Source organism: Halichoerus grypus, chromosome 7, assembly GCF_964656455.1.
Source record: "Halichoerus grypus chromosome 7, mHalGry1.hap1.1, whole genome shotgun sequence".
Classification (NCBI taxonomy): domain Eukaryota; kingdom Metazoa; phylum Chordata; class Mammalia; order Carnivora; family Phocidae; genus Halichoerus; species Halichoerus grypus.
Window position 1 is genome coordinate 85924953 of NC_135718.1, and position 18566 is coordinate 85943518.

At 52.8% G+C, this 18566-nt stretch overlaps 1 protein-coding gene and 1 pseudogene across 1 annotated transcript; one reads left to right on the plus strand and one right to left on the minus strand.

Annotated features, from left to right (window-relative positions):
- Positions 1-867: 867 nt before the first annotated feature.
- LOC118552446 (F-box only protein 27 pseudogene) lies at positions 868-2919 on the minus strand (annotated as a pseudogene).
- On the plus strand, positions 2801-12806 carry DEGS1 (delta 4-desaturase, sphingolipid 1). The gene is made up of 3 exons (XM_036118904.2): positions 2801-2999; positions 8021-8763; positions 12116-12806. The coding sequence occupies exons 1-3, from the start codon at positions 2918-2920 to the stop codon at positions 12260-12262; spliced, it is 972 nt and encodes a 323-aa protein (XP_035974797.1). The 5' UTR covers positions 2801-2917; the 3' UTR covers positions 12263-12806.
- Positions 12807-18566: the final 5760 nt, after the last annotated feature.

The window sequence follows — 18566 nt, forward strand, 5'->3', positions numbered from 1 at the left end:
GCGGGACTCGATCCCAGGACCCTGGGACCATGACCTGAGTTGAAGGCAGACGCTTCACTGACTGAGCCCCCCGGGTGCCCCGCCAGTGCCGTAAATTTTGATCACATCCTTAGGTAGGCTGAAGGTCGGATCAAAAGTGGGAGAATTGTTAAGAGACAAGGCCATGGACGGAATCAGCTGTGCCGAGTCCCAGTCAGCAAACCCAGACCTAACACCCAACCCAACTGCAGGTTCAGCCTCTACTAGTCTGCACCAGTGAGGGGACTGCCGGATGTGGGAAGGGGACGTTCAAACCCAGGTCCCCACCAGCGAGGGGACCCCTGACTGCGAGAAGGGATCATTCAGCCCTGGGTCCCCACCAGCAGGGTGATTGCCTGACATGAGGAGGAGACCTTCAGCCCCAGGTCCCCACCAGTGAGGGGACCTCCTGCCGGGAGGAGGGATCCTTCAGCCCCGGGTCCCCACCAGTGAGGGGACCCCTGATGCGGGAAGGGGATCATTCAGCCCTGGGTCCCCACCAGGGAGGGGACCATCAGTCCCGGGTCCCCACCAGCAGGGGGACTGCCTAACACGGGGAGGGGATCTTCAGCCCTGGGTCCCCACCAGTGCGGGAACCCCTGACAGGGGGAAGGATCCTTCAGCCCCGGGTCCCCACCAACAGGGGGAACTACCTGACCCAGGAAGGGGACCTGGCCAGAGCCCCCCTACTGTCCCTCAGGCTCTGAGGCTGAAGTTTGTGCCGCTCTGAGCTCCGAGCTCCTCTGTCTGATAGGTGGGATGCTGGAAGAAATTGTGTTTTTGTGTTTTTTTGTGTGTTTTTTTGGGAAAATAATAAATTACGTGAGATTGGCAGATAGTTGTTGCTGATACATTATTCTCTCAATGTTTGTGGAAATTTTCAAAATAAAAAAAGTTTTTAAAGATTTTTATTTATTTGAGAGCACATGAGTGGGGGTGAGGGAGGGCCATAGAGAGAGGCAGAGGGAGAAGCAGACTCCCCGCCAAGCAGGAAGCCTGAGCAGGAAGCCCAATGCCAGGAAGCCGGATGCGGGGATCCATCCCAGGATCCCGGGATCCTGACCTGAGCTGAAGACAGACCTTAACCGACTGAGCCACCCAGGCTAAAAAAATAATTTTATACACCACGCAATCACTGGGGTCCTTGAGGATCTCCAAACATATTTTGAGCTAGTTGGCTTTCAGCTGCGAGACCTGGTCCTAGCCTTAAAACTGCCAGACGTTAAGTTTGCCACCCAAGGTGGCTGGAATTTTCCCAGCCATAAGGATTCCACTTCAGAGATGAGAGGCATTCTCTAACGGGACTGATAAAGCCCCTGAAGCAGAAAGGAGAGGAGACAAGGGCAGAGGGGACTGGGGCTGAGCAGAGGGCCTCCGAGAGGAGGACCAAGAGCCCCTCAAGGACCAGCATCCCCCCGTGCTCACCAACAGGGGGAGGGAGGACTGCCCTATAACAGCAGCACGGAACTCTGAAGGAAGGACTCTCTTCTAGTAGTTTGCAGAACCCAAAGAGGGGGCCCAGCAGGACCCTCGAGGGGATCCTGGAGTACCCAGGATGCCAGGGAGGTCATGTCCTTGGTTAATGAGAAGTCCTGGCCAATGGTCCCAGGTCGCAGAAGCCACTGGGCAGGTTGTTTTGCAAGGACAGCCCTCGACTAAGACAGCCGGGCCCGCACGACCACACTGGAGTTGGTCACACGGGCTCCATAGTGACCAGCCCAGAACTGCGTGTCCTGGCCCCGGTGTTCGAAAGACACAAAGCGCAGGCCCATCCTGATGTTGGAGAACACGTGGGTGACCTGAAAGCAGACGTGAAATCGTCCAAGACGTTCTGCCTGGCATCTGGAAGCTGGACAAGGAGCCTGTACTCACAGCCACAGTCGTCTCGGGATCCCCACCATTCAGACACACAAATCTCAATCCTGCCGCTATCTAGCAGCTCTGGCCACACACAGACCCTCCTCCCCCAGGTCCATGACCTGCTTTTTGTGACACCACCTATAGGAAGACACGAAGCAGGTCTGCGAGGGGGCCCCAGGCACCGGTGACATGTTCACCCCCACCACCCGGCCGTCCCCACCGTGCTGCACCGTCCACTTCTGGAAGCCTTCCTGGCCGCAGGGGTTGCGTCCGATCGGGCGGCGCTCGCAGAAGCGGCCCAGGAGGCAGGGCCTGCCGTCGCGGGCGGGGGGCAGGCAGCTGCGGACGCGCGGCAGCACGGCGCCCTGCTCCCGGGCCAGGACGCGCAGCCACAGGGCCCAGCTGCCCACCAGGGCGCGCCAGCCCGGCACACCCGGCGGCAGCACGCCAGCAGCGCGCGCGGGGGCACGTGGCCAGCACCAACAGGAGCAGCTCCGGGGGCAGCTGGCTCAGGCCCTGCGCCTCCTCGGGTTCGGGCTCCGGCGCGCGCACGGGGGCGCGCCGGCGTCGGGAGGCCCAGGCGCCCACGGCCCACCCCAAGACCAGGTGCGGGAGCGACTCGGACCAGGGCCCGAGATCCTCGCCCGCGGCTCTCTCCTGTCCTAACAGTAGCTTCCTCTTTATAGTTTTAGCCGGGGCCAGAGGGGCGGGGCCAGCCCGACCAGACCGTGGGGCAAACCAATGGGCCGGAGGGGCGGGGGCCGGCGGGGCGGGACCGTGGGGGCGGGACCAATGGGCCAGCGGGGCGGGGGCGGGGGCGGGGCCGTGGGGCGTGACCAATGGGCCGGCGGGGGGGCCGGGACCGGTGGGGGGTGGGGGGAAGAGACCGTGGGGCGTGACCAATGGGCCGGCGGGGCGGGGCGGGGCAGGGCCGCGGGACTCCGCCCCGGCCTCCGTCTTCACCGGGAGCTGCCGCCGCCACCGCCTCGGAGGAGCCGGGCCGGAAGCGAGAGCCGGAGCGGGTCCGCCAGCGGCCGCCATGGGGAACCGCGTCGCGCGAGAAGACTTCGAGTGGGTCTACACGGACCAGCCGCACGCCAGCCGGCGCCAGGAGATCCTGGGTGAGGCCGGACCCGCGCCCCGTTATGTGCGCGCGGCCTCCCGCCGCCGGGGCGCGCTCTCCGCGTCGGCCTGGCTCCCCGGCGTCCGCGGCCCGTTAAGAGCCGAGGCTCCCGGCGGGCGGGGGACGCCGGGGGGGCGGGGGTCCCGGCGGGGGCGTCCCGGGGGGTTCCCGGCAGGGAGGGGGCTCTTGGGGGCGCGGGGGTCCCGGCGGGGGCGGCCCGGAGGGTTCCCGGCGCGCCCGGGCAAATCCTGCGGCTCGGAGACCCTCCGGCGCGGGCCTCGGGAGCGTGGGCGCCGGCGGGTGCGGGGCAGGGCGTGGTCCTGGGCCTTTGGGCGAGCGGGCCTGGCCCGGGGCGGGGGCGAGGGGCTGCGAGCTCGGGGCGCCGGGAGGCCGGACCCGCGCGTGGGCCCCATCCCTCCCGCTCGGCGGCCGCGAGGACCGGCGCACGGAAGATCGGCCGAGCTCCCCGACTGCCCATTCTGGGCCCCTCGCCCCAGGCTCGCTAGGCCTGGGCCGGCCCTGCAGGTGCCGAGCGCGCTCCGCTGCCGGGAGCTGCGCCCAGGCCGCTCCTGACGCCAGGGCCGGCACTGTGCTGGGTGGGTTACAGACACGACCCCGCTGGGCGCTCGCAGAAGCTAGTCGGTGGTATCCCCACTTTAGCGACGACGTAAAGAGTGAGCAGCGTTACAGGGGTTCCGATCGGGGCAGATGCTCTCCACCTCTTTGAAAAAATCAGGGAACCAATGGGTACTAAGTCCAATAGGAGGAATGATTTCTCGCAAAGTCCTTACCTAGCTTTTCTTCTCAACATCCATTTGCCCAGTGAGCAGAGAAAGCCAGCCCCTGATTTTTGCTGGGGTGTCTAAAGTTAGAAATTTAATGCTTTTACAAACAGGAGTTAGTAGGTCCAATTAAAATGGATTTAAAAGAATGGAATCAGTAAATTGGTAGCCTGAATCTTTACAGTTGCTATTCAGGATAGCCTTTTAAGAGATTTGGTTATTGGATGTGTGCTTTTTTATTTTTAATTAAAACATATTTTGCAAATCACTTACACAGGAGAGACAGCATATGATACATTTGATCCATGCCTTAGACAATCAACATGCCCCATAAGAACAATTTGGTGTCCACCTTGTAAAAACCCAATGCCTCAATACTGGAACTTAGCCATGGATTTAATATTCAGATAATCAAGGAAGTGAAAAGGTGCTTATTGATGCTTATCTTGACAATGAGCCTTTTCCCACATACTTAACATCACTGAACCATTTCACTGGGAAAGTAAAAGGATGACACATTCCTCAATGAAAATATAGTCCCTTTCCCTGCAGGTGCAAATCCTGCTCAGTGTCCCATTTCTGGAGTGGAGATGCAATAACCTCAGGAAAGATGCGAATACTTAAATGATAAAGAGATATTTCTGGAATTGGTTGGGTTTTGGGGAGAGAGAGAGAGAGACATGAGGGAACATGGATCTGTTTTTTAACAACTGACATCTGTATGCTAAATGTATATTTGGAGTTACATTACAGTTCATTTGAAAGGCATTTACTTGAGGGGCGCCTGGGTGGCTCAGTCGGTTGAGCATCTGACTCTTGATTTCAGCTCAGGTTCAGGATCTTGAGACTGAGCCCCCCGTTGGGTTCCAGGCTGGCATGGAGCCTGCTTAAGATTCTCTGTCTCCCTCTCCCTCTGCCCCACCTCCTCCTCCCTCTCTAAAGAAAAAATAAATAAAAAAATAAAAGAAAAATAAGTAAATAAATGACCTCCTTAATGAAGGCTAGGAACGAGACCATTAGTGGGTCAAATAATAGTGCACAAGAAGTGCTCCTTTTAATGCCGTACATCCACAGAGAAACATGTTTAACAGCTTCATTAAGATACAATTCACAGGGTGCCTGGGTGGCTCAGTTGGTTGGGCGACTGCCTTCGGCTCAGGTCATGATCCTGGAGTCCCGGGATCGAGTCCCGCATCTGGCTCCCTGCTCAGCAGGGAGTCTGCTTCTCCCTCTGACCCTCCCCCCTCTCATGTGCTCTCGCTCTCTCATTCTCTCTCTCAAATAAATAAATAAAATCTTAAAAAAAAAAGATACAATTCACAAACTATAAAATTCATCCATTTAAAGTGTACAATTCAGTGTTCTTTAGGGTGTTCACACAGTTGTGTACCTATCAACACAATCTAAGTTTTAGAACAATTTTGTCACCCCAGAAAGAAACCCCATACTCAAAAGCAGTCCCTGTGTTCCCCAGTCACACTTCTCAGCCCTAGGCAACCACTGATTTACTTTCTGTCTCTGTAGATTTACCTATTCTAGACAATTTTTTTAAAAGATTTTATTTGTGCGCGAGAGAGAGCATGAGCAGGGGGAGGGACAGAGGCAGAGGGAGAAGCAGACTCCCCGCTGGGCAGGGAGCCCGACATGGGACTGGATCCCAGGACCCTGTGATCATGACCCGAGCTGAAGGCAGACGCTTAACCAACGAGCCACCCAGGTGCCCCTATTCTGGACATTTCTTACAAATGAAATTATACAATCCTTGGTCTTTTGTGACTGTCTTCTTTCCCTTAATGTTTTCATGGTTCATGTATGTTGTAGTAGGTCAGTATTTTATTCCTTTTATCGGCCAAGTAATAGTCCAGTGTATGGCTATTCTGCATTTCATTTATTCATTCTTCAGTTGCTAGACTGTGGGGTGGTTTTCACCTTATGACTATTACGAATAATGCTGCTATGAACCCTCACATGGAAGTTATTAGATGGATGTGTTTTCATTCCTCTTGGATAGCTGCCGAGGAGTGGAATTGCTGGGTCATTGGTAGCTCTGTGTTTAGCATTTTGAGGAACAGCCAGATTCTTCCAACCCAGCCGCACCATTTTACATTGTCAACAGCAACGTCTGTGGGTTCCGGTTTCTTCATATCCTGGCTACTGCCTGTCTTTTCATTGTAACCATTCTAGCATGTGTGAAGGGGCATTTCATTTTGGTTTCAGTTTGCGTTTTCCTAATGACTGATAATGTCGAGCATCTCTCATGTGCTCATTGGCCATTTGACACTTATGATTTGGGGATAGTATCTAAGAAGCCACGAAGGTTATGGAGATTTACTTCTGTTTTCTTATAAGAGTGTTAATAGTTTTCTTGTATTGAGGTCTGTGATCTGTTTGAGTTACTTTTTGTGTACGGTGTGAGGAAGGGGTCCATCTTCAGCCTTTTGCATGTTAATAACCAGCACCATTTGTTGCAAAAACTCTTCTTTCCCTGAAGTATCAGTACCCTTGTAGTATTGATTTTTATGTACTAAAATAAGCTTTGCAGACATTTGGTACAGAATTACTTGGAGCAACTTGATTTGTCTGAGAGAACGAGGCATGTGAGTTTCATCATTTTAGAATACTATAAAATGTGTATTGCCTTTTATCCTTTGTCAGATGTGTCAATTTAACCAAGTTTTAAATAAGGTAAAGATGCCAGAGCTCTGTCTAAACAGAAATACACAGAATTATTACTTCCTGAATGAATTCTTCAAGGAATTATTTCTTATCCACCAGTTTTGTTGTTGGGGAATTGCTCCCCAAATGCTCATATTTTAATGAATGACTTGATAGGAAAATTAGTTTTAGACAAATTCACTTCTAGGCCTGTAGGATTACCTTTTTTTCGTCTATTGCCTACAAAATTATTAACATTTGATAAAATGAACTAAACCAATGAAGATTAATTGTTAGGGAGTGGAGAGAAAAAATGGGGAGTCTCATGTTGTATATATAAAACCGGACTTCAGGGGCGCCTGGGTGGCTCAGTCGGTTAAGCGGCTGCCTTCGGCTCAGGTCATGATCCCAGGGTCCTGGGATCGAGCCCCGCATCAGGCTCCATGCTCGGCAGGAAGCCTGCTTCTCCCTCTCCCACTCCCCCTACTCTCTCTCTCGCTGTCTCTCTCTCTGTCAAATAAATAAATAAAATCTTTAAAAAAAAAAAATAAATAAAAAAAAAAATAAAACCGGACTTCAGTAGCCTGCCTTGCAGTGTAAGCTTTGGTTGAATTCCTCCTTTCAAATGTAGAGAAAAGAGGGTGAAGCTGCTCTTTTCCCTTCTTTATCTTTTCAAAAACATTCTGAGTGACTTAACTCAAGAAGAAGGTCCTTGCTCCTCATGCTGTCCTGTATCAAACCTACTCAGCAACATGTACAACCAAAGACACTCATCACACCTCGGCCTCCCTCTTGGAGAGTAAGATCCAGCGAAGAGTTTGCATTTGCCCTTAGAGGACACTTGCCTGAAATGCAGAATTTTTGCTATTGGCCTTTTTCGTCATACTTGGATATTTGCATGTAGATTCAACAGTGCAAATAAGAATCTAACAAATTAGCACCGTGCAGTTCTCACACATTATCCTGATTTCCTGATGGCTGTCAGAAGGCCACACAGGCAAAAATCTTAGCTATCTGAATGTCTAAAAATAGGGAAGTGGGTAGAAGTTACAACTGGCAACTAGAAGTGATTCAGTCATTATAAAGGAAATTATAAAATCTAAGTATGTGTCCTCTATAACATACATATCGTATGTGTCTAAGTACATTGCATATACATCATACATAAGTATCTACATATACTGTACCTTCTGTCAGACACTAGAATATAGAATAGATTTATCAGACTGTGATTGCGACTTTGCAAAACTTACCAATTTTATATACAAACAACTGTTAGGAGTAAAAAGGGAATTAGGTAACATGAAATCTTTACTCATTTGTGATTTTCTTTCTGTTCGTGTGGAGAGTCTAGATTTTGAGGCTAATTTTTCCTGCACAAATTTGTTGTGACATGGTATTCAGTAATTTTACTATTGGAATATACTCCTCCCCGTAGTGGATAAAGTCTCTAATGGAGGGCATATCACGATTGGGAAAAAGAAAAAAATAATGTGTTAATTTAATGGGTGTTGATTTAATTATAATTGCAGAACTCGTGTGTGCTCTTCTCAGTTCCTGGTTTGTTTGTTTTTCTTTACAGCAAAGTATCCAGAGATAAAGTCCTTAATGAAACCTGATCCCAACTTGATCTGGATTATAACCATGATGGTTCTCACTCAACTGGTTGCGTTCTACTTAGTGAAGGACCTAGACTGGAAGTGGGTCATATTTTGGGCGTATGCCTTCGGCAGCTGCATTAACCACTCTGTGACTCTGGCTATTCATGAGGTCTCCCACAATAGCGCCTTTGGCCACTACAGAGCTATGTGGAATCGCTGGTTTGGAATATTCGCTAATCTTCCCATTGGCGTTCCCTATTCAGTTTCCTTTAAGAGGTATCACATGGACCATCATCGCTACCTTGGGGGTGATGGCATCGATGTGGATATTCCCACCGATTTTGAAGGCTGGTTTTTCTGTACCACTTTCAGAAAGTTTATATGGGTTGTCCTTCAGCCTCTCTTTTATGCTTTTCGACCTCTGTTCATCAACCCTAAACCAATTTCTTACCTGGAAATTATTAATACTGTGATCCAGGTCACTTTTGACATTATAATTTACTATGTTTTGGGAATTAAATCTTTGGTCTACATGTTGGCAGCATCCTTACTTGGGCTAGGCTTGCACCCGATTTCTGGACATTTTATAGCCGAACATTACATGTTCCTCAAGGGACATGAAACCTATTCGTATTACGGGCCTCTGAATCTGCTCACCTTCAACGTGGGTTACCATAACGAGCACCATGACTTCCCCAACATTCCCGGAAAAAGCCTTCCACTGGTAAGTAAAGAGATTGGACACATACTCTAATTTCTGATGGTTATATGACCAAAATCAGTCTCAACTTGCCCATTTTAAAAGGAATCTAGTGGGGGCGCCTGGGTGGTTCAGTCTGTTAAGCGTCTGCCTTCGGCTCAGGTCATGATCCCGGGGCCCTGGGATCGAGCCCCACCCCTCCCCCCTCAGGCTCCCTGCTCAGCGAGGAGCCTGCTTCTCCCTCTCTCTCAAATAAATAAATAAAACCTTAAAAAATAATAAAACAAAAGGGATCTAGTGTATTTTGCCCATCTAAGCTGCTCGTCAAAGCAAAGGACAAGTGTGCGTCCTGAGTGTGCCCTCCTCAGAGTCCTCGGTGTTCACTCTCTCAGTCCCGAAGCCTAGCGGTGGCCCTTAGGGGTCCAGAGTGCTGGAGAATCTGCCGACTTATAAACAAGTCAGAGATTGAGAAAGGAGTTCTCGTGTGAAGTGAGCACAGGTTCACGTCGCTTTCATCACTGTTAAGTTGATGGGCTTAGCTAAGATTTATGTGCTGTCTTGTTCGGAAATGCAGACGTCCCTCGTAATTGGCCTGCACAGTGAATGGACAGTTTCCAGGGCGGCAAACTTTCTTCAGGCAGGGCCTGCCTGTTCCCCACGCAGCAGATTTGAGTATAGTGTTTGTGGAGGATGTGAAAGAGCACAGTTTGACCCCCATCCTTCCATCCTCTGCAAAGGCCCACCTTCGTAACTTCTCTTATTTTTCAGGTTAATTCTTTTATTAGACTTCCCTTCCTCAAAATGGGTGGCTTTTACAGTTTACTACCAAAAAATGTTTCCATAATTCGAAAAAGGGGAATATGTATGAAAGATAATACTAGTTTTTCCTAATTTTTTAAGCTATGATATAAGGGAGCTAACAATTTTTTTTAAGATTTTATTTATTTGACAGCGTGAGCACAAGTCGGGCGGAGGGGCAGAGGGAGAAGCAGACTCCCCGCTGAGCAGGGAGCCTGAAGCGGGACTTGATGCCTGGACTCCAGGATCATGACCTGAGCCGAAGGCAGATGCTTAACCGTCTTGAGCCACCCAGGTGCCCCGTAGGGAGCTAACTATCGCCAGATATTTTATGCCATCATATCTACCCAATCGAATTTTATGGATTTCCTCCTAAGTTTTTAACTATTGACTGATTACAATACAAAAACACACAGCATGAGAACTAAGTGTGACCTCTGATTATTGACTGGATTCCCACTCGAGGAAAGAAACATCTAGAGAGGACATTGGGTCAGTGGGGAAGCTTTAAACTGAGTAGTGCATCCTCGAGAATATTGTGTTAATGTTAACTTTCTTGGGTGTGAAAACAGTAGGATGGTTTTGTAACACAATGTCTTTATTCGTAGGAGGTAGGTGTTGAATAGTGGGGTGGAACGTTAGGGGTGAGTTGTCACATGCCTGCAACTTACTCTCAAAAGGCTCAGCAGAGAAAGCATACTATGTGGTGTATGTCTGTGCAGAGACAGAAAGTGGACTCATGGTGGTAGTTGGTGGGCCTGGGTAAAGGGCATAGAGGTGTCTCTGTTCTGCTCTTTCAACTTTTCTGTAGGTGTCACGTTTTTCAAAATAAAATGTTTGGGGAAAAACCTTGCAACTGGAGCCAAGTTTGAAAGCAGGTGTAATGTGCCCGGTGTTGCTCCGCCCATGCACACGACTGACGACAGAGGAGGCCTTGTGCGCCTCTTCCTTAAAGAAGTGAATTTCCACTTATTTTTTAAAGAGGATACAAAGCTGGCTGCCCTTTGAACAAAATCATTTTTCAACATCAGCCACACAGTGGGTCCTTGGAACAACACAGGAGCTGGGGTGCCAACTCCCCACAGGGTTGAAAATCCACATGTGATTTTTGACGCCCCCAAAATGTAACTACTAGCCCGCTGTTGATTGGAAGCTGACCGGAGACGTGAGCAGTATTTTGTATGTTATCCGTGTCCTATACGGTGTTCCTGCAGCACGGTGAGCTCGAGAAAAGAAAATGTTAGGAAAATCCTAAGAGAAGACACATTTACAGGACCGCACTGTGTTTAGCGAAAACATGTCTGCGTATGCGTGGACCCCCGTGGTTCAGACCGTGTTGTTCAAGGGTCAACTGTACCTTAACTTATGGGTTTCTTTTTTTTTTCAATTGTTTTTAAAAGATTTTATTTAAGTATTTGAGAGAGAGAGGGAGAGAGAGAGCACGGGCGGGGGGACGGGCAGAGGGAGAAGGAGAAGCAGACTCCCCGCAGAGCAGAGAGCCCGACGTGGGACTCGAGCCCGGGACCCTGAGATCATGACTTGAGCCAAAGGCAGACGCCCAACTGACTGAGTCACCCAGCCGCCCCCATCTTCCGGGGTTTCTTGAACAGCCCCCAAACTGAGAATTTGCTCGCTTCAGACATCACTTGCCATAAGGCCCATGGTGAGCAGCATCTGTTCCGTTCCTGCCCGCTGCCTGCTGTCTCACTGCTGAGCTGCACTGACAGGTGTCCTCAGAGCTCTGGTCTTCCCTTACCGGCTCTTCCTGTCAGGTGTGCATCAGGGAGCATTCGGTCCTGTGTGCTCAGCAAATCCCTGGTATTTACTGGATCATATTGCAGGAGTTACAGTGCGTGGTGTTAATGGGTGTGTGTGACAAGGCTTCTTACAACAGCCTTATTAAGATGTAACTTACATGTATAGCTCAGCTATTTAAAAGGCACCATTAAGGGGCGCCTGGGTGGCTCAGTCGTTGGGCGTCTGCCTTCGGCTCGGGTCATGATCCTGGGGTCCTGGGATCGAGCCCCACATTGGGCTCCCTGCTCCACGGGAAGCCTGCTTCTCCCTCTCTCACTCCCCCTTGCTTGTGTTCCCTCTCTCGCTGTGTCTCTCTCTGTCAAATAAATAAATAAAACCTTTTAAAAAATAAATAAATAAATAAATAAAAGGCACCATTCATGGGGTGGCTCAGTTGGTTAAGCATCTGCCTTTGGCTCAGGTCATGATCTCGGGGTCCTGGGATCGAGCCTCGCATCGGGCTCCCTGCTCAGAAGGGAGCTTGCTTCTCCCTCTGCCTCTCTCTCGCTCTCTGAAACAAACAAATAAATAAAATGTTTTTTAAAAATAATAGAATAAAATGCACCATTCAGAGCTTGATGGGAGAGCGTCTGTGATCCTAGAGGCTCGAGTATATGTCACTGTTGAAATGCTTGGTGCCAGGATCCCTCGGGATCCCAGCGTTTGGGGCAAGAGGAGGGCAGAGGGTGGTTTCTCTTCTCGGTGTTTGTGCCCGCGTCGGTCCGTGACGCCCAGTCCCACTCCGCCAGCACTCATTCTTGCTGCGCATTTGGCCTTGCAGGTGAGGAAGATCGCTGCCGAGTACTATGACAACCTCCCCCACTACAACTCGTGGATAAAAGTACTGTATGATTTCGTGACGGACGACACCATAAGTCCCTACTCGAGAGTGAAGCGGCATCCAAAAGGCAAGGTGGTACTGGAGTGAAGGTCCTCATGGCTAAAGGAATTCCTCTGTGGAGCTTCACAAGGGCTGGAAAGTGGGCTTTCTGCGTTATTAATCGAAGCCCGGAGAAGGTCCCGAGCGTGAGCCCCACGGTCCCTGGAGCTTCCCCGGCCTCCCACGGTCAGCCTGTCTAGCCCGCGTTCAGCTTTGCTCACACGGAGCGTGTGCGTCGCATCATCATTGTTGAGGATGGTTCCCCTGACGTCTGACATTTTGTAAGCATATCATAAAAAAGCTTTAAAAAAGCTATTTCTAGTACATTATTTTCACTATAAAGTTGTACTTTATTAAAACAGCTAATAAAATGAGCTATTAATCACAGTAGTATTTATCACATTTTCATACTTTACTGTCTTTATCTAATACGGTACTAGGGTGAGTTTACTTTAAAATGTCCCCCCCCAAAAGATCTGGAAATATCTTTCCCTGTAAGCTGAATTTTTTATTTTTACTATTATATGTGAAACTGAGATGACACACTCCTGAATCCTGCAGAGACTCATAAATAAAAGACTTTTGTGTTCAATCACGTCCAACACTGAACTTCCTTTTTCAGACGCAGCGACTCTCCGATTAGAAGCAGCTCCCCGGGGGGAGCGCCATGTCATTTGATGGCAGCAGAACGGGGGTGTGGTCTGATGGGGTACAGCTAGCTCCATGGGGCCAGGACCCTGGGGCTGAACTGTCACTGGGGTAAACTGAGCGTGACGTGGGGAAGTATTCTATTTCTTCATTTTTATTTTTCATTTTCTTTTTCTATTAGAGAGAGGCAGAGGGAGAGAGAGAATGCCAAGCAGGCTCCACACCCAGTGGGGAGCCCAACTAGGGGCTGGATCTCATGACCCTGAGGTCATGACCTGAGCCGAAATCAAGGGTCGGATGCCTTAACCGACTGAGCCACCCGGACGCCCCATGGTGAAGTATGTTAAAAATAATATGTGGTATCAAAAAATCAAGTAGTCTATAATTTGTACACAACACCAATCCTCAAGCACCCCCCTTCCTTTTTTTTGAGAGAGCACAAGCGGGGGTGGGCAGAGGGAGAAGCAGGCTCCCCGCTGAGCAGGGAGCCTGATGTGGGGCTTGATCCCAGGACCCTGGGACCACGACCTGAGCCAAAGGCAGACGCTTAACCATCTGAGCCACCCAGGCGCCCCACCCTCAAGCACCCTTATGAGATGTTACAAAGTCCGATTTCTGTAATCACCAGCTGGACTGCATCCTCGTTCTCAGGACAGGCAAACCTGCTCTGCACACCTCGTTTCATCCCCAAAGTACTTTGCTTTCCCTTCCTGGTCCTCTTGCCTGGGAAAATTCCTAGAATCAGAACTATTGCTTAAAGAACCATTGTGTGAATGGTTTAGGGTGATAACAGAGCCAACGTTACAATTCAAATACACATGCTCAGTGAAACAGCGTCTGTGAAACACCCATGGATGTGATGCATTAAGTCGACTGTGTTCTCTGGCAAGCGGGCCTCCCACTCTCCTTGTTCGCAGAACTTGGGCTGCCGGCTTCACACGCCACACAGATGCCGACAACTCCCGACTCCGCATCCGGCTCGGCCTTCCCTGGGCCCCGTTACTGCGGGGGCCACGGTGAACGCAGTCCTCCTTCCCCAAACCTGCTGTCAGCAGTCACATTACCAGTTCTCCCTCAGGCGGCAGGTCTCCTGACCAGTCCAGAGCCTGGTCGCCAATTCAGCCCATTGTTTCTGTCCCCGGCAGGGAGTTTTCCAAAGACAGACCTAGGACTCTGGGGCAGTAGGAAGGCTGGGCCCCGGCACCTCTACAGCACCAGGGCTGCGCGTGAGAAATCCTTCTGTGGCTTTGCACAACTCCCCTCTGCCTACATCTTTTCTCCTGGTCTGCTTGGCTCATCCTCGGGGCTCACGCCAGCCCTCTGCAGCCCGTCCCCACCCCCGGCAGGCCAGGCACCACTCTTTTGGACTCTCCAAATGGTTCCGTGGCCCCACATACTGTTCAGAAATTTGCAGTCTGTTTCCCCATGAGGCGGTCACTCCTGAAGGGCAGGAAAGATCTTCACTTGTGTCTGCCAGACCTCGCAGGGTCAGCAAGCCCGGAATACACGGAGAGCCACGTGCACAGCAAAGCAAAGCTGGAGGGCAGGCGGCTAACCTCAGAGGGTGGTGGTTTGCCGAGAATCCTGCTGAGCCTGCGCGAGCTTACCCTCCACCTTCTAGACGCAGACAGCACTGTTCCTATGCTCCTCGTGGACAGGAGAAGACAGGCTCAGCGAGGCGGACTCACGTGGCCCGAGGCCAGCTGCGTGAGCTGTAGGGGTCGCAGCGGCAGGCCCCGGGACTCCAGAGCCCCGCACGGATGGGCGTGGGAAAGAATGCGTTCCCTCTGCTGCCCGCACGACCTCCTTCTATGAGCCTGCGGTTCAGGCTGAATCTCGGAGCTTTGACTTCCAACAATCTAAGTCATTTTTTGTTTTGTTTTTAGAGTTTGGCTTTTTATAGAACATGTTACAAGAGAGGTTTAGTCAAAGGGATCAAAGTCCACGCCTCCTGATTCTTCCTTCTGTGCGCCCAGGTCCTCTGCGGAGTGGGGGGGGGGGGAGTGGGTGGGGTGGGCAGGGCCGCCGGCAACCCCGCGGTAGGTGAGGCTCCCAATGTTGACACTGGCCGGCGCCTTTGCCAACAAGCCCGGCCAGAAAGGGTCAGTGTTTGCACCAGCTGCTTTAATGCTCTTACCTACGTGACCGTGTCCAGCACCTCACCACGCTGTGCAGTACCAGGACCCAGCAGATGCCGGCCAGCGCGGAGCTGGCTGCCGGGGTCTCAGCACCTGGGGAAGTGAGGGCCTCAGGAGGACCCAGCACCTGAGCAGCATCTAAAGGGCGCTTCTAAACTCTACTATGGAACATTAACCCTTAAGTTCGTAGCAAAAATGCACGTACTCGTTCACTCTACAGCCACCCTGCCAAGCCCTGCAGGCAGTGAGGATGCGGACGGCACGGGGCCCCAGAGGAAAGCGCCGATGCTCCAACACTAGGACTGCGTGTGGAATCTGAAATCAGCGCCTAAGACAGGGGCGTCCCATGTGGCTGAGGGGAGGGGGCACAGCAGGCAGCGACGCCCCACCCACCCCGCAGGTCGCCCTGTGCCCCGTGCTGGGCTGGCCAGGGAGGGACCCCGCGCGCTGGCTTGGGAAGAAACCAGGCCGAGAGACACGCTCCCTCCGCTCCTCCACCCGCCCGGCTGGCTCGAGGCTCCGTGTTTGGACAAGGAAATGTGCTGTCTTGCTGGGAACGTCTTCCAGGAGCCAGACTTAGTCATGTGCGATGAAGCAAGGACGGGCAGCAGGCCCTGCAAACACCACGCTCGGAAACCCGAGGGCATTAAACGCGAAGACCCTCTCGGAGGCAGGGGGGTGGGGGGGGCGGGGGGACGGGGGGGGCAGGGAGAGGGCAGCGTGCCCTGCGGGGCGGAGGCTGCGGACGAGGAGGGCGGCAGTGTCCGGGGGCCGCCCCGATGGGGAGAAGGGGCAGGATGTGCAAGTCAGGTCAGGCCGGCGTGCTTCGCTGGCAAGTTAATGACATGGTTGAGGGAAGAGAATGGGCGCAGCGTCTGAGACAAGGCGGGCTCCGTGGCTGCCAAGTCCGCTCTGGAGTGGCCGACGACCCAGCGGAGGGAAGCTTCCAGACGCCCACAAGTAAAAGCACCTGTGCCGTTGGGCCGGTGGCAGTGACCACAGGCTGGTGTGGCGCCCAAGACCCAGAGCAAGGGGTCGGGCCCCGGCCTGAGCGGCTGTCCGTCACGGGGCCCCTTCCTGGATCTGGGGCACACACCTGGCCTTTTCTCCTCAGGGCAGGACCCGCACAAACACAAACAGCATGTTCACAGCCCACATCCTTGTGTCGGAAACCCTCTGTGGAAAAGGCCTAGAAGAACTGCGTGGCCCTTGGTGCTGGGTTCTAAATCCCCGTGGGTCGGCAGTTGGCTAATCCAGGGAGGGCTCTGCGATCTCCCTCTGACGGCGGCTGTAACAGGCCAGCAGGAAGGGCTGAAGGAGACCCAGGGGAACGAACCTTTTGTCACAGAGGGAACAGGACAGTCCTGCGTCAGGTTAGTGGCTCAGGTCCCACATTTCCCTCCCAGGTAGTAGCGGAGAGATTCTGGTACAAGGAGGTTTCTGTCTTCCCAGCCTGACAGGTGCTACGTGCTTCCACCTGAGGGTCCTGGAGCCCGGGATGGGCCCAAGCAAAACCCAAACCTCCCCAGTCCTGTGGGTCCGGGCATGCTGGGCAGTCTCACGCATTCCACCCATCCTTCTGTTGATGGAGCAGAGACGCAGGACCACGCACTAGGAAGATCTCTGCCCTCGTTGTCCTTCTAGCTCGATGTAGAGTACGTGATCTTATTCTCGGTTAAAGAAGGAGGATGAGAGCCAAAGTTCAGCACCCCGCATCAGGCTGGCCAGCGTGCCCTCCAAGGCTCTGACCAGCATGTTCCCAGCTCCAGCCCTCCCGCCCCTGCCCTACCTGAAGAGCCTCTGGAACCCTGGGTCTGGCCGGGAGGGTGCTCTTTCACGCTGAGGACCAGGCTCTACCTGCTCGCCAGGCAGCCCACCTCCTTCCAGGGAGTCAGCTCAGGCTTCCGGCTGCGCTTCTCAGGAAATCGGTGGTATGGCTCCAGACCCTGGCTGAGCTGGCTCTGTGCAAGCTTGCTGAGCACTGATGTGAGCAGGGCGTCGGGCGACCTTCACTGCCTCAGAATTCCACGTCAGCAAGCCAGACTGCTTTTCAGAGTAGAGACGCGGGGTGCACAGGAGCTGCTAATTCCCAGAGAATCCTGCCCAGGGTTGGTGGGGCTGACGGTGCTGAGGGGCTGCCGCAGGGGGGTCCAGGCACGGGCTGCTCCCCCCACGTGCTGTCAGCCCCCACACTGGTATCATCCTCATTTTGCAACCAAGGAAACAAATTCAAAGTCTGTGACATCCTTCTTGAATTTGGAGCCCTCTCCCTAATTAGTCTGACACCTGCAGTTTCCAAGGACAGGATCAAGGACAGGATCCACTCCGGGGATCACAGGGCTCCGGGCAGGGTAGCAGTGTGGGCCGGGTTGGGGTGGCCCGTGAACTCCTCAAGCTTTCTCCAAAAACCACTCCCATGGCCTGGAGCGCACATCTAACCAAAGGGTTTTAAGAGCAGGCCCCGAAGCACACAGTTTTCTGCAGAGACCGTCCCGAGGCCAATCTAGGAAAAGCAGGCAAAACGTGGGCCCAGCTCGCCAGCAAGAAAGGCGGGCGGACAGGGGGATGCTGTGAGCACCCCAGACACCCAGTCCCCTTGACCGGGTTTAGAAGCCTCAGCTGCAGACCCAGCTCCAGGGCTCAGGGCAGAGCCCCGGGGAGGGACCCCGGCTGGGTCACCGGTGTTTGGGGGTGCCCGGAGAGCACCACGTCACCTCCATACATCTCAGCAACGGGGAAGAAAGATAGGACTTGTGAGCCCGTGTGCCCACGGCAGGTAACTAACTTCCTTGGGCGCTTCCCCATCCAGTCTACCTCCCGGGGCTGCTGGGATGGTGTGTGGGATCGTCGGGAAAGGCTCCGTCACCGCGTGGGTTTCGTCGTGGTGGCTGCTGCAGGCACTGGGAACACCAAGGTGCTGAAACTGGACGTCACAACTGTCGCAAATCATAGCAGTTAGGGTGTGCTGCCCAAACTCTGTCGGAGCCTTTCTTTTTTTTTAGAATTTAAAATAACTGGGGTAAAAACACATAATATAAAGCTCACCCTCATACCTATTTCTAAGTATGCAGTTCAGTGGTGTTATGAACATTCGTGTTGCTGTTCAGCCAACCCCCAAAACAGGTTCGCCCTACAAAATGGAGCATGAACACCCTGAGCAGCTCCCCATCTGCCCCCTCCCGCCACCCCGGCGCCCCCACTCCACTTTCTCCACTCTCTAAAACCAGCACAGCTCCTCACGGCCCATCAGTAGCCCCAACAGACGCTCCGTGGGAGGCCCAGTTTCGGCGGGGGTAGCCGGGCCCTGGTCAGGGTCAGGGGGGAGACACAGCTGCCCCAGCGCAGGGCCGGGTGGTTCCCAGCAGCTGATTCACGCTGCAGCTGGGGAGATGTGGGGGATGGTCTCCTGGGGACAGGCCGCCAGCGCTCTGGGGCCTGAGCTGTGCGTCCATGACTGGCCACCTCTCAGACATCTCAGGGCTGGATCCTGGTAATTCACAGGTTTTCCAAGTACCCAATTTGAATAGACACTTGTGCTCGACTGGAAAGGCCCCGAGATTGGGTTT

What these genes read in the sequence shown, in the direction of transcription:
- DEGS1 (XM_036118904.2), top strand. Translation starts at nt 2,918, where the DNA reads ATGGGGAACCGCGTCGCGCGAGAAGACTTCGAGTGGGTCTACACGGAC. An exon ending in CCGGCGCCAGGAGATCCTGG is followed by an intron (nt 3,000 to 8,020) that starts GTGAGGCCGGAC and finishes TTTTCTTTACAG; the next exon opens with CAAAGTATCCAGAGATAAAG. An exon ending in CCGGAAAAAGCCTTCCACTG is followed by an intron (nt 8,764 to 12,115) that starts GTAAGTAAAGAG and finishes TTGGCCTTGCAG; the next exon opens with GTGAGGAAGATCGCTGCCGA.